This window comes from Callospermophilus lateralis, chromosome 4 (genome assembly GCF_048772815.1).
Source record: "Callospermophilus lateralis isolate mCalLat2 chromosome 4, mCalLat2.hap1, whole genome shotgun sequence".
Lineage (NCBI taxonomy): Eukaryota > Metazoa > Chordata > Mammalia > Rodentia > Sciuridae > Callospermophilus > Callospermophilus lateralis.
This window is the reverse complement of record NC_135308.1, coordinates 156784876-156800505: the sequence shown is the minus strand read 5'-3', so window position 1 is coordinate 156800505 and position 15630 is coordinate 156784876. Positions and strand designations below refer to the sequence as shown.

Below are 15630 nucleotides of genomic sequence, written 5' to 3'. Positions count from 1 at the left end.
CAGGATACACCTATTCACTGTTCATTCATTCATCAAAAACATACCACAGACCTACTATGTGCCAGACAAGCTCAGACATCAAAGAGCAGCTCCACAGACAGGGAAAAGTGCCACAAGAGGAAAGCACAAGGTCCCCAGGAGCACACAGCGGGGACTGTCAGCCTCCCACAGCTCTCTCCCAGGCTGGCCAGAGGGTCCTGGATTAGCTGTCTGCTTGTTGCCCTCCATGATGTGGGTATTTTGACCGCATTTGCATCCCTAGCACCTCAGCACAATGCCTGGCCCAGAGAAAACATGCATTTGGGCTTTTACAGCAGTAAAGTAATCCATTTTTATTAAGCACCTATTATGTGCCAGGCATCGTTCTGAGGGCTGGAAATATGAATGAAGCAGACCAAAATCTCTGCCTTCAAGATGCTTGCATTCTAGGGGCACCAGAATGCAATGGCATGAATTAGATCCATTCCTAATTACTTAGCTAGCACCCCGAAAGTGAGAGACAGGAACAGGGCAGGAAGGGGACAGCATGTGGCAGACACTGGCTAAATGACCAAAGCAGAGTTCTTGGCTCTTTCCGGCTCCCTGCAGCCCCCACGTGCCGGCCTACGCCTTCCTCACAGTTGCTCATCCCGCATGGATCAATTCTTCCCAAACACCTCTGACTGTCGGAAGCCATTCTCACACGTGACTGGGTGACTCCCGGTTAGGGTCTGAGGCGCTCTGGCTGTGTCGGAGCTTTCCCGGCCCTCTCCTGATGAGAGAACCTGTCCGTGTGGGGGTGTAACTGACCACTGACCCCGGAGGCCCAATCACTGACCCTGACCTTGGAGTGCGGCCCCCCTTCAACCTTCATTGGATGGAATTATCCCCTGAATTTCTTGCTCCCCAATAAAAGGCTACTCCCTGGCGTGCTCTCTCTCTCTCTCTCCTGCTAGCCCTGAGTAATCCTTGCTGCCCTGCCGGGCGGTTAGAGGAGGGAATCAGAGAGGGGAGCCGTCTCGGACCTGGTCATAGAAAAAGGTAACTGAGTCTGTGTGTTTATTTCGATCTCGCTAGCTAACTTTTATGCCAAGAACCTCATTAATGAAACCATTGCGCTGGCCGCATGGTAGATCTGACCACCCCGCCTCCCCCACCCCCCTGCCCACACCGGCCCCAGGCCTGATCCTCTGGAGCGTGGAGACACAGCACCCGCCTGACAGCCTCCCTGCCTCCAGGTTTGGTGCTCAAGCCTCCGATCCCCCCCCACCTCCCCCAGGTTGCCCCAGCCTCCACTCTACGGCCTCCAGGTGCTTAGTCTAGAACATTCTCATCCTCGTCTCAGGATCCACCTGACTTAGTATTTTGTCCCCAAACTGCCAGTCATCTTTCCCACACCTCTGAGCCTTTGCACCAGCAGCTCTCCCAGCCTGGAGCCCCTCCCGCCCACCAACCCACCCCCGTGACCTGGCTACCTTTTCCTCATTCCCACACAGCAGTTTAAATGTCCCCTCCTGAAAAAAAAAAAAAAAAAAAAAAAAAAGATGTCCTCCCTACCGCGGTTGGTGTGGCCCCACAACATCCCACACCGGTTCCGTCTCCTGGGCGTGGACTCCCAACTCCCTGCCCCTCCTGCTCCTCTGCAGAGCCTGGAGGCAGTGACCATGTCTGCCCTCTCACCCTCTTGGGCATTGACACACAGTAGGTGCTCAATTCTCTGAATGAATAATGAATAAAAGGATCAACTTTGGACTTGGTGCTAACAGAACTTGAAACCCTGCAGTGTTCATATCTCTGCCGTTGCAGGACTTGATGTATGACCTTGGGATTTGGGATGTGACCTCACCGAGCCTTTGTTTATTCAGCTGTAGGAAAAGTCATTACCGAGCGTTTGCAGGATGGTTTGAGAGTCAAGTGTGAACATCTGTGTGAAAATGCCTGGCACCTGGAAGTCACTCCATAAATGCTTGCAAATCTGTGGGTGCAAAGTAAATAGCCCTGTGTAACATGGAGAGCTCGTCTCTGGGGCCAGGGCACGGCCGTCAAGACAGGCTCTTGAGTCAGGCTGCTGGACGAGGCACCCCACTCTGCCGGTCACTAACAACACAATCACGTGCCAGATACGTGAACCCTTATGCAACTCAGTTTTCTCATCTGTAAAATGGGAATGATGAGGGTACCTTCCTCACAGGACTGCTGTGGGGCCCAACTCAGGTGAGGGCCTGGCGACTGCCCGTGCCCACTGAACACTAGCTGGTGTCATCGCTACCCACATGGAGCACTGACCACCGCACCCTGACACCCTTATCCATGCTGCTCCTCGACAGGCAAAGAGGCCAATTTCCAGAGGGGTTAAGTGAGTGCCCAAGGTCAAACAGGAAACGGCAGACTTGTGCTTCAAGGCCAGGTCCACTGCGCCCAAATCCCCTGTTATTTCCACTTCATCAGAGAAGCAGCTCAAAATAGGCCTGTGGCATTTCGGCTAATTTCCTCTAAGCCCTTCCCAAGTAACGAACCGTGGGCTCACAAAGCTGCTCCCCCAGAGCATCCATTCAGCAGCACTAAGGACGTGTGCCTGGCGGTCCCAACCTTCTGACGGCCCATGCCAAGCCAAGTCTTCCCGGGTGGCCTTGCCGTCTCTGCAGAAGGGACCTACAGGGGACAGCTGGATGGGGAGGGGGAGGTGCGTGGCACCAGCGTTCCATCAGAGAAACCGAAGACGCTCTGCATGTAAAGTGGGGGGAAGAGGGAAGCTGCCCTGGCTGAGCATCCGCATGTGCCGAAGCCATCACTGTCTTCTACCACCCGGTCCTCATTGTCACCAGCCAGCTTCTACTGGGACCAGCCCTGCCTTAGGGCCCAAAGATGAGATAGAGAAGGAGACCCAGCCTTGACCTCCAAGGTAATGAGGGACCACACACCCCCAGTAAAGAGCCACAGACCTGGTCACAGAGGTCTCAACGGGGGGCCGTGATGGGAAGCCGGGAGCCGTTTCGGAACAGGGTGGGCAGGTTCTACGGTACCCATTTCACACACAGTGAGACTGAAGCTCTGAGGGCCAACTTGTTGGGAGCCCTGCGGACACCGAGCAGCGGGGTGAGGCTGTGCTCCAGGGCCTGCCCGGTCTCCAGAAGTCTCTGCTGTCTCCCTGCAGGCAGCTGAAGAGCTGCCCCCCCCCTCGCCCTGTGCTTTTCTCAATGATGATCTGGCCAGGAGATTAATCAAATGCTGCTAAAGCTGCAGCCACCATCGGTGGCTTGGGGCGAGCTGTTTCTACAGACAAATGGAGGTTTCAGAGCTCCTGGTTCCTTTTAAGCAAAAGGTTCAGGGGTAGGGGATGAGAAGAAGGGCCCTACCCCCAGTGTGAAGGGACTTCCTGACGGTCAAAGGCATCCAAGGTGACAGGCATGAGTGAGGGCGAGCCTCCCAGGCCATGTGACCTCACCCCAGGCTCTCTCCACCCCCCAAACAGCCCAGGCGACCTCAGAGGCCTGGGTGCCTGCCCCTCCTGTTTTCCTCAAGGACAGCAACCAAGGAAAATGGCCCACTGGGGCCACTGGTGAACTGCTAGGTCCCCTGCCTGGTGGGATCTGCAGACCAGCCCCTCCCCTCCCAGCTCCCAGCTCATCCTCACAGGACAGAAACCAAATTGGAGCAATCTTTACCCTCAGCCTGCAGGCACCTGGGCAGAGCTGAGAGAGTCTCGGTTCTTGTCTCCTCTTCCTGTACCAGAAGCAAAGCAAGGGCCCCTTCTAGGAGTCCTTCCCAGGAGGAGGGTGGAAGAAAGGAAAGTTCTGTGCAAGGTGGAGAAACAGGTAGTTTTTCCACGCTGAAAAGAATGCACGGGCCCTACCTGCCAATCGGCTTGGAGTCAGGCAAAGTCAGCTTTCCACGCTGAAGAATCGGATTTTAATTCAGTCATTTTATTCATCTACTCTTCGATAACCACCAGACCACTGAGAACTTGTCAGGCAAATGATCTCAACCCAAAAAGTGGGGGAAAAGGAAAGAAAATAGGGAAGGGTTGAGCTTCGAGATGGAAACATCTCGAACCCTCCCCCAACTGACCCATCAAACTCACGCTTCTCTCCAAGCTCCCCCCACACCAAAAATAAATAAATAAATAAAAGGCACGCACCCGCGTCACACCCCATGTGCTCTCATTCACTTAACTATGAAACTGATGGGGGGGGGGGTGTCATCACCAGCAGCAGGAATTAGTGTGCTGCTTTTTCCCAGGGTCACATCAGAGGAAAGTTACACATAGAGAAAAAGCGGTGATGCTGGAGACCAACCCAGGGACACGATTCTGCTGAGCAGGGGGAGGGGCGCTGAGGTGCTCAGCTGTTCTAGCAGCGAGATGCTTTCTCTCTTCCAAGCCCCGTTTATGAATGACAGAGGAAACTTGGAAAGATACGCATCTCGCCCACTCCCCCTGCAAACATGTTTATCCTCGAGATGAAAATCATGGCCCAAGCCCCAGTTACCAGTCACCCTTTCGCACCCTGATCCATGAATAATCTTTCCAAAATGTCTGCTCCCAGAAGCAAGACTCGGGATTTCACGGGAAACTGCAGAGAGACACAGTACAATGCGCACCCCCTGATCGCCGGGGAAAGACAAAGAGGGGAGAGGGGACCGACCAAGAGGAGGTGCATCTGCCAAGCCCATAACCCAAACAGGTCCGCCGAAAAGCCGCGAGGACAGAGGCTCTAGAACAGCACGGGGCGCGGGTCGGTAATTACCATGCGGGTCCTCTTGCCACCACTTCCAGGCAGAGGGACGGCTGGCTGAAGTTTGGTGCCCGTCTGCTGGTGCTGGAGGGCTGTGTTTGAAGCTCTGGGCACGTAGGGATGGCATGAGAAGGAGGCTGAGCTGGAAGGAACGCCAAGGGGGGAGGGCAGGGAGAGTGCGAGCGAGGGAGAGGGAGAGGGAGCGAGCGATCTCTGGCTACGCCTTCCTCTGAGCTCCGGGAGCCCGGGAAGCGCTCATTCGAGGCCGGGGGAGAGGAGCAGGAGCAGGCGCGCGGCCCCGCTCGGCCCTGGCCCGGCTGCCCCGCGGGAGGGAGGACTCGGGCCGGCGCCCCCCTCCTGGCCGGCCGCCCTCGGGCCGCGGAGCGCGGCGCGCGGCGCGCGCAGGGAGCTGTCCAGTTCAGCACCACCGGGAATGCAGTAGGTGGCCGCGCCTCCGCCGGGGGCCGCGCGGGCAGCGAGGGGGCAGGCGGCGGCCCATCCTGCAGCAAGACGCCGGCTCCCCGGCTTCCAGGAGCTTTGCAGATAGGGGGAGGGAAGCCCGCCTCGACTCTCCGGGAGAAACCCCCTCCCTCCCCCACTTCGCCAGCACTGCCCCCGCCACCAACAACAATACCCGCCGCCGCTGCGCGTCCTGCCGCCGCCGCCGCCGCGCCTGCCCGCCCTGCCGCCGCCGCCGCCGCCGGGGCCGAGCCATGGAAGGCGAGACCCCCGCACCTGCGCCGCTGAGATCAAGGGCTTACCGGAGACTGGGCAGTCGGGTCTGAAACGCAAGCGCCCGGGACCCCCCAAGGAAGAGAACTGGCGAAGCCAAGGATTTTCATGGCGCAGGCCGCAGAGCCGAGAACCAAGAGCGAAGGCTGCATCTGGGCTCTTCGGATCTCTAACTGTCCAGGTCCCGACCGTGAGAGATGGTGTTGAGCACTCGGCCGCTGCCTGGTTCACTGTGGAAGCCATCTCCAAATTAGCTATCACATATGGAAACTGGAGACCAGAATTTTAGGAAAAGAGATTAAGGCATCTCACTTGGGGGGGTGGGGGGTGTCTTTTTATTTTTCTTTTTTCTTTTTTTTTTTTAAATCACTGCAACTGGAACAGTTTCTGATCTCAAAAGGCAAGCCTCTCTTCCCGTGTGATCTTTATAATTTACACTCTTTTCCGTGAGCTTTCTTACCTTCCTTTTTTTAAAAAAAATCTCTCCACACTCAATTCACACATCTATCCATTTTATTATTAGTGGAATTATCTTTAATTTTTTTTTTTTTTTTTTTGGCGTTGGTACTCGCACCCTCACACACACTCTCCTGAGAACCCGAAGTCGGTTGGGTGTTTATATAATGAAGAATTATGGGGCTGTTTGATCGAGGTGTTCAGATGCTTTTAACCACCGTTGGTGCTTTCGCTGCCTTCAGCCTGATGACTATAGCTGTGGGGACGGACTATTGGCTGTACTCCAGGGGGGTTTGCAAGACGAAAAGTGTCAGTGAGAATGAAACCAGCAAAAAGAACGAGGAAGTTATGACCCATTCTGGGTTATGGAGAACCTGCTGCTTAGAAGGTATTTGATTTCCCATCTCCTCCTCCCCCGCCCCTCCCCTCCCCATTCCCCCTCCCCACCCTCCTCCAAATAAGTCCCCTTTACATTCCACCATTTTCTTACTTCCCTCCCTTCCACCACGGATCAAGGTTGGTGGGGTTAGTTTCAGAGGAAAGAAAATCAATAAGCAAAAACCATACTCCACTCTCTCCCCTCCACCGCCCCCTTCCCCGACCTCTTCATTGGCACCATCCATGATATGATGGAAACCAGAGAATGTCTTTAAAAGTCAAATGGGCTCTGCCTGCACCGGAATCATTAGGATTTGCTTTGGGTTTAGCCCTCCATCTATGAGGAGGGGAAATAATTGCTTCCCTCAGTGATGCTCATCTGCTGGCAATGAAGAATTCAAAAACGTCCTCCTTCTCCTCTCCCCTGACTCTCCGAAAGTCTCAGACGCATCGCCCTCTTTAAATCTCTTTCTTTTTAAAAAAGAAAAAAAAACTGCTATTTCTAAGAATCCTTATTTGGTAAATCCTAATTATTCCAGGATCTCAGGCTGAGTTCAAGAGCATTTCGTAATGTCTATGAGCCACACAGATCGTTCGAGGCGGCTGGCTGCGTGTGCATGTGTGTGTGTTAACGTTTACAAAGTCTAAAAATACATACGTCTCTCACAGGAAACAAGCCCAAGTTCTAATAAACAGCAATTCACTTGCGGGTTAGGCTGAGGACCAATTCCCTTTCACACAGAGTGACATGTCTGTCATCCAGCAGCGAGTGGAGTCAGCATTGTGCAGGGAGGGAGGGGGAGGGAGGGAGGGAGGCGCGGGCATGGGGAGGTTGAGGGGAATGGGGGAGCATTGAGGCCGGGAAGGGGGTCAGTAGTTGGCGCTGACCACTGAGGCATGTGTGCAGGGTTCTGTGGGCCAGGGGGCCCTCATGGTGTCGAGGCTGTGAGGCCAGGGTGTGCATGAAGGCGTGTGCCGTGGGACACACAGAAAAAACTCTGCGGGTCATACGAGCTGCATTTAGCAACAGACTTTCATGTGAGCGAGGGCATTTGCATAGCTGAATGTCTGTGTGCATGAGCCACCCATAGGGAGACGTGCACCGAGGTGCATATGTGTCTGCGTGGAAAGCGGGGTTTATGTGCTATGCTTCTGATGTGAACCAAGACCAGAGGCCGTGTCTGGGAAGCAGGCACCGCAGGATTGTTTGCTAAGCTGGACATGGGATGGCGATGCAGGGAGGGAGGCCAGGAGGTGGGGGAGAAGAGAGAGAATCGGAGGGCAGTGGCAGAAACTAATGTGGCCCCAGGGTCTGACCCAAACTGAGCCAAAGCTGCTCTTTGGGAAATGGTTACGTCTGGGAGAGAGCACAAATTCCATGTCCCCTTCCCAACATTCTTGGTGCGAATGGTTGAGTGACGGCTGAACATGTTTTGAATAGCTAAGTGACTTCATTGAGCCATGGTCTGTTTGACGCATACTGCATTTGGTGCCCTCTCTCCATCCAAGCCGCTGCCTTTAACATATTCTGCAGAGGACCTCTCTGCTGAATGCCACACACTCTCCCAGCCAGAGTCGGTTTCAGGAAATTAATAGGGACTGTTTTAAACACACGCATACACACCCCACCTTACCAAAGGAAAAGCCTGCATACCGCTGGTCCTCGGCAGTGAAAAGACTGTTTTCCTCTTAATGAAACATTCATGGCAGACTTTTATTCCCGAAGAGAAGGGAAGGGAAGTCAACGAGGAGTGCTTTAGGGAAGTGATCTTAGTGCTGATTTGCCTCTCTTGGATTTTAGTTAGATGGATGGAAATAAGTGGGCAAGAGATTAGAGGAAAGACAGGATATTATTTTAGGTGAAATATCATCAGATATTGGTGACTTGGTATAAACAGACTTTATTAATCAGGGTTTTATTTACAAATGCTCAACACTGTGATCTTTGAAACATCTTCTAATTCCCAGAAAGCGAGGGGTCTAGAGGTGGCTGTGGGCCACTTGTGCATTGTAAGGCTTAAGTGTGTTCATTGAAATTCTGTCTGGTTGGCGTCCGATCTCCAAATGTGCTGGCCACCCCCTTTAACTTGCTCCAAACCGCACCCCCTCCTCCAGCCTGGACCAGCTGAAGGGTTAGAATCGCAACCCTTCCCAAAGGTCTTGTGATGCTCACAGAAGCTGTGGGTTTGGCACTGTCCAGTGGTCTTCCCGGGTGCCCAGTCCCAGGCACTTGCCTCCAGGTGGCGAGGGGCGGGCTGGCCAGGTCTCTTTAGGTTGATGTTTCCTGTCCACGTGGATCCAAGGCCTGCCCAGGGAGGGCTGGTGCTCAGGGCCCAGTTCACCTGGCCCTTATTTTCCAAAGCTTCTGTCCATATTTGGGGCTTTGCGGGCCTGGGACCATCTTAGGAAACTGGATCGTGGCCACTCGGTGAGTCATATTTTCAGGCTGCATTGATTTCCAAAGATTGTAAGTTCACTTATTTCCAGAAGTTGGCGTAGATGGTTCTTGGAGATGGTTGGTGTGATTGCTTTTCGGACCAAGCATTCAAGACAGAGCCGGCCTCTGGGGAGGTCAAGTTACCAGCGCTTCGGGTTCTCCGACCTGTGATTTTTTGTAGGTAACTAGACTTGCCAAAAAGGTCCCTCCATGGCCTCTTTAATTATGTGTTCTGCCCACACCTGAGAAGTTGTGAATGGATTTCAAATCGTCTCTCCGAGACGCTGCTAATAACTGCAGATGAAGAACAAGCCCGTCTCCCTCTGATCTCTTTACCCTTTGGCTCCCACCAGGGCTTTTTTTTTTTATCTCCCAAGATGATATTTTCGTTCACCTCTGGATGAAAATAAGAATTAGGAAATATTTCCTTGCTTCTGTTGCTGCTTTTGAAGTTCATTAGTCTACAGAAGAATCAGAAGGGACACGGCCACCTGTTAGGTACAAACGGGGGGAAGGGACAAGAATCAAGAGAAAACAACCTTGGCCCTTACCTTTCCCCCTGCAGAGTAGATACTGAAATGTGAGCGTGAACTTGAACTTCCAGCAGGCGGTGTCCTGAGTGGGACTTGAGGAAGCGGGTGAGGCTGGGGGCGCGTGTACATGGGTACAAAGCGGGTGCCGAGGGACAGGAGGAGTTCTCAGACTTTTCAAGAATGCTGCAGTAGGCGTCCAGGTCGGGGAACGAATCAGTGTTTCAGGGAGGAGCTCGGTGCAATCCACTGGGACCGGCTGCTCCGAGGGAGGCGTCTCTGGGCCTGTGGTGACTTGCTGATCAGGGCATTAACCTCTGTTAACCCCTAAAGGAAACCTGGTGTCCGGGGAACAGCAGGTTCACTCAGTTGACTCTCCTGGCCCCTCTCCCCTCTGCCCTGCAGAGGAGGAGCTGGTCACTGGGCAGCAGGGTCTGGAACAGGAACACACCTCCGGGGCCCTGTTCTCTCCTGCCCCTTTGCCTTATGGTCTGAGGGGCAGCAGGAATCATGGTGCCCGTCCAGGCTGACCAGGTCCCTCTGCCCACTTCTCCAGCTCCTGTTCCCTCGGCACTGCCACCGTGTCCCCTTCACAGCTGCTGCTCACGGAGGACCTGACAGCTATTCTAGGTCCTCCCTCTCGTCGAGCAAGCAGTGTCTCCGCCGTCCCGCATGCTCTTTCCCAAGTTCATATCTGCACAGCCCTGGAGCAGCCTGCAGGGAGGGGTGTTCTAGACTCTGCTGGGCCCTGGCTCCGCCGCTCCGCAGAGGGAAGGGAAACGGCCTTGGTGTAAGAGAGCCCGCAGCCTCTCCCGGACACTCTCGCCTCCAAGCGTGGACGAGCTTACAGATGGCCCTGCTGGGCCGCCACGGGGCGTGCGAACTGCTCCGTGATCCCTGAGCTAACGGGACTTTCTTTAGCAACTCCACACACAGTAGGTGCATCAGAAATAGTGATCAATGGATAGGCTCAGAAATTCTTTTAATTACTGAAATGAATGCAAACATCAAGTTGAGAGAGAGAGAGAGAGAGAGAAAGGGAGGGAGAAAGGAGGGAGAAAGAGAGAGAGGAGGGAAGAAGTCAGAATGATTTGTTTGTTCTTCCTGGAACATCTTTTATTTAAAAAAATAATAATAATGAGTCATGAGACTATTATTACAAAATAAGAAAATTCAAAAGGATCCAGCCATCGGTGCTTCACGGATCCTAACTGGTTAAAGTGGAGACCAATTATTCAAGGAAAGTTAAAGAACGCCCAGCCTCCACAGCAAGGAAGACAGCACTAGCCGATCGTCCTCTGGTTTCTGCTTTTACACTCACCAAAGCTGGGTTTCATCTCATTAGTACCAGACGCCTCTGGACAGAAAGCAGGCATTGTCACGGACCAGGCTTATTTAGCTTTTCCAGAACCTTCTATGTCCTCGCGAACCTCCCATCTAATTCTCAGGACCCTGAAACTTTCCCCAGGCCTGTCTGGGTTCTAAGTGGCATTTCCCATACAGCCAGGTGGGCACCCCACCCTTCTCACCCCCACCTTGGCCCGGCCTGCCCCTTACTTACCTGTGGGTCCCAGGGTTGGCGCCCAGGCCGGCCCTCGCTGCCTCTCCACGTGTGAGCGGAAGGAGGTATTCAGGGGTGGGCTGCTGGCTGAGGTCGCAGGGCCCAAAGTGTCTGAGCCAGACTTCATGGGGCCCTTGGGACTGCGGACTGTGTTTCCCTGGAGACTTGGAGGGCTCTGTGCAGTCCACCTGGCCGGTGACTGGGATTCTGCTCTGGGCGCACCCCCTGCACCCCACCCCCCAGCTGCCGTCTCGAGCACCGCACCTTTCGGGGTGATGCCCTCTGTCCTAACTCCTCTGTCCCGCGAGCTGAGGCCCAGAGGCTGAGGGAGGCAGCACCCGATCCCTCCCACCCAGCTCAGGTGAACACACCCTCCGCCGCTTCATTTTCTGCCCTTCAGTTTGGACCCGGCCTCCGTGTGAACGATCCGTTGGTTTGGGGTTGGCAAGCGTTTTAAAAACATAGCAAATTTACGTCCCCGTAGCTCATGGAAGTGTGCAGAGAATGTCCTGGGGCCTAGTTGAAGGGATGTCCCAGCCCCTCAGACCCGGGCTCACCTGAGGCACCGTAGCCTTCTGAGCCATGTGACGTGGGACAGCTGGACCTCTCCAAGGCCTTGGTTCCCTTTTCTATTAAAAGAGAGGAAGTGTCATAGTCTCCTCCCAGGGTGGCTGGTGGTTTAGGGATCAGATGAACAGATGTCCTCACTTCCTGTCCCCAACCATCTTATTTGAAATTGCTCTCAATCCCCCACCCACCTTTCCTACATCTCCTTACCCATTCTGGTGTCTAGCAGGCACCTACCACCTCCTCAGCCTCTACCTTTGCTCATCGAGCCTGTCTCTCACCACTAGACACCAGCCCTGTGACAGCCAGGTTTTTCCTTCCCTGCCCATGGCTGGGGTCCCAGCATTCATGACATCGCAAGATGGAAACCACCTTTGTTGGTGACCAAGCACATGCCCACTGCCTGCCACAGGGTGTCCTTCAGAAATGGTGGCCCCTCTGGTGCTCAGGGAGGGTTCTTTGAGTGAGAAGTGGTGGAAAGCTTTTTTTTTTTTTCTGATATTCTGAAAACTAGCAGAGCTCAACACAGGGGAGGGAGGGAACCTGGAGAGGAGAGAGAGCTCAGCACAGAATAAAGAGTGACAAAAAATAGAATGTGCTTGGAAAGAAAACAAGGGCCCGGGAAGGAAGAGCTGGGGGTCCAGGCGTCCCCTGAGGGCAGATCCCGGCCACGCTGTCCTCCCCCACCCCCAGGGCCTCCACAGACTCCTCCCAGGACTGCCCGCCTTCTGGTGGTGGCCGTGGGGAGAGAAAAGACCTAGGCAGACTGAGATTTTTTAATGTATCAAAACTCAATGACTCTTTTTAGCTTCAGATACCTTTTTTGCCCCTAAAGCCAAATTCACAGGAAACGCCGCGAGTTTCCGCCTGGTTTCAAGCTGCCACCCGGCAAGGCCTGTCCCACGCTCAAGGAGTCGCAAGTGCTAGGCCAGGGACGGAGACGTCACAGGCAGCAGCGTGGTTCAGGGCCACTGACTCGGGACCCCAGAGCCTGCTGGAGGCCACAGACCCCGACTCCAGCGCGTCCCCTGCGCTTCTGAAGTGAACTGTGGCCGACGCGGCGCGGGCTGTGAGGGGCTGTGAGGGGGTGACATTGGGTTAGGGCCCTCCCTGAGGAGGAGGGATGGGCATGGAGAGCTGGAGGGCCGCCTGGAGTTAATGGTGACAGAGAAAGAAAGAATATTCCAAGTGGGGGGACATCCAGTGCAGAAGTGAGACCAGTGGTGGGAAGCCAGGCGCTGGAGCAGGGTGTCCTCGGCTGAGGCTGGATGGTGGGAAGGGGATGTGAATGTGGTCTAACCCCCGAGACCTTGTTAGTCTTGGTTTTTTTAAAGATCTTGTTAGTCTTGCTGAAGGGTCAGACTTTCTGTCTCTGGCTTCTGGTGTATAGCTGTGTGACCTTGGACTACTTAATTCAGTCTCTGTGCCTTCCTCTCACCATCTATTCACCGGGGATGGTAACGCCTGTCTGCAGGTGGCTTTGGGGATAGGACAGCCCTTCTCTCGCCTTTGCCTGGCTCTCTCCTCTTGCGTCCCAGGCTGAATGCAGGGATCTTTCTGCCTCCCAGCTTCCCGGGGCCACCGTGCAGAGGGCGAGACAACGGACTCCACTGAATTTCCTTTCACTAAGTGCAGAGAGTGGCGGGCAAAGACAGGGACAGGGTGCCAACTCTGGGAAACACAGGAAGGCAGTGGCGACCACTCCCCACCTCCAGGACCCTGGGAGGGAGCCCAGCGGGGATCCTAAGAGCAGGCCGGGGACCTTCCTCCTTGTCGTCTGCGACCTGTGGCCTCTCCTTATCACCCTCCCACGAATTCCAAGGGTTCCTGGCTCCTTTTACAGCCAGATAGGATCTTGGAGGATCTGAGCAGGAATCTGGGTGAAGCTCAGTTATAACCTTGAGACTTTTTTCCTTTTAATATTTACTTTTTAGTTGACGTTGGACGCAGTACCTTTATTTTATTTATTTATTTTTATGTGGTGCTGAGGATCGAACCCAGGGCCTCGCAGGTCGCTGGGCCACACCCTCAGCCCCATCACCTGGAGACTTTTTGAAAATAGGAACGGGGTGGAGAAGGGCCCTGGCTCCTTCTCCTGGGTGCAGAAGTGGCAGTCTCCTCCCTGTTCCGTCACCTCTGGGTTCTGAGGCACCGCTGATCATAAAATTAAGATCTACCTAAAACAGCCTCTGGGGCGGGGAGCGGGTTTAATGTTCACATTGATTACAAGACACATCCTGATTTCAGAAACCTTGAAATTCAAACTTGGGGTCTGAGAACCAAAGGAAGAGGGAAAGCTCATTGCGGGCAGGGAGACCCCAGGCAGGTGCAGAGGGAGCCCGAGGTCTCTCCAGCTGGTGCCCAGCCTCGGCCTTGGGAAGCAGCCTGGGCCAGAGGAACCTGGATTACCTGCTCGTCTCCTACAGGGGCAAGGTGACGGCGCTCTCTGTTCAACAGCGTGTCCCTGCGCTGCCAGGTGCTGCTGAGCAGAAGGCTCAGCCCCCATCCTGGAGGAGCTCAGCTGTGGAGGACAGAGACGACGGCCAGCACACCCCGAAACCGGCACAGAGGGCTCTGGGGACTGGGGGCACAGACATTGGGGAACGTGGTACAGGGAATCCGGTTCTGAAGGGTGCAAAGTGTGGATGAGCAGGCTCAGGAAAGGAGGGGCACTTCAGACCGAGGAGTGGCATGCCGGTCACACAGGAGCCCAGGAGGAAGCCCTGGAAGGCAGAAGGCTGAGGAGGGCCGGAGGCCACAGGGGACAGGGAGCGCGCACAGAGCAGTCCTGCATTTCAGCGTGGAAGAAAGGGAAGCCCAGAGGGTGGTGAGCCAGGAGGGCCACAGGGATGAGAGATTTCCTGGGCAGGCGCTGGACACAGAGAGCAGGCCGCCCGGGGAACTGGGTGGCTTAATGTGAGTTACAGTAAACAGAGGTCAGGAGAGGGGAGGAGGTAAGAGTGGTCAACAACAGGAGCCCATCCAGACCCTCCCAGTCGAACTAGCTTTACTGAGCTACTACTACGTGACAGGCACTCCGGCTACCAACACGCACGCAGTCAGCCAGTGCCCACGCCCCTCCCTCAGGAGGCCTCCTGACCACCTTAGCTGCAGCAGGCCTCCATCCTGTGGCCCTCTTTTCATTTTTTCTTTGATTTTTTGTCTTTTTTGTCTTCTTTCTGAGCATCCGCTTGCTCAGATTCGAGTCCCCTGCAGGACTGCACGCTCCACGAGGGCGGGGCCTGTCTGCCCAGCTACCACTGTCCCCAAAGCCTGATCTAGAACCTGGCATGGACAGAGCGCTCAGGGATGTGACAGTAAAGGCCAGGGGCTCCCGGTCTAGCCAAGGGGACCGGCCAGCTTGGGAAGGGACCCGCCCAGTGACCTCTGACCAGCCTCTTTTCCCGCTCGGCTGGGACAGCCACCTTCTGCAGAGGCCGTGAGACCAGCAGGGCTTCCCCCGGGCATCCTGCAGGGCCCCCGGGCCACCGCCTTGGCCTAAAGCTTCAGGAAGTAGCCAGGCTGGTCTCCTGGAGAAACCCTGGTCGGTGGCCGCCTGGCCCAGGGACTGGCTTCACAGCCTGGGTTTGGCTGAGGAGCGCCACCCTTGCTCCTGACACTCGGTTGGTCTCCCAGCTGCTACGAAGGTGCCGAGGCCTCACCGGCCGGGGACTGGACCCTTGCTTTTCCTCCACAGTCACCCACAGCTCAGGACCCAGCGGGCCTCACTTGGGCCACGGCCAGGCAGAGCTCCTGGAGACCTGAGTCCTGGCCCCAGACCCTCCTGCAGCCCGGCTTTGCCCATGCCAGTTCCCTCTGGCTGTCCCTGCTTACAGTGTCACTTACTCCCATGTCACCTCTCCCCCTCCCTGGGCCTCTGTCTTCCCCTCCTGAGGGCAGGTCTCATCCTTTATCCTTGTTGAATTTTCCCTAAGATTGAAAACTCTCCCACCCCCATTTCTTTTTTCTCTTTTGTTTCTTGTTTTTTTTTCTTTCTTCCTGTGGTGCTGGGGATTGAACTCAGGGCCTCGTGCCTGCGAGGCCAGCACTCTACCAACTGAGCTGTATCCCCAGCTGAGCTGTATCCCCATCCCACCCCCCATTTCTTTTTGCCCTACAGGACAGCCATTCTGCAGTGCTTGGTGGTAGTAGTGACAATGAGAAGAGTCACTCACTGAGTCCTTCTTTTGTGCTAAGCGCTGGTTTAGAGCTCTCCAGAGGTTAGCGCTCATCTAATCTCCACATTTCCTCAGATAC

At 55.0% G+C, this 15630-nt stretch overlaps 1 protein-coding gene across 1 annotated transcript in view; it reads left to right on the top strand.

The window, feature by feature from the left end:
- Nucleotides 1-6077: 6077 nt before the first annotated feature.
- The window catches only part of Cacng2 (calcium voltage-gated channel auxiliary subunit gamma 2), a 107733-nt gene continuing 98180 nt past the window's right edge, over nt 6078-15630 (top strand). The window contains exon 1 of the mRNA XM_076853275.1: nt 6078-6288. Coding sequence (XP_076709390.1) covers nt 6078-6288 — 211 coding nt within the window. The remainder of the gene's footprint in view (nt 6289-15630) is intronic.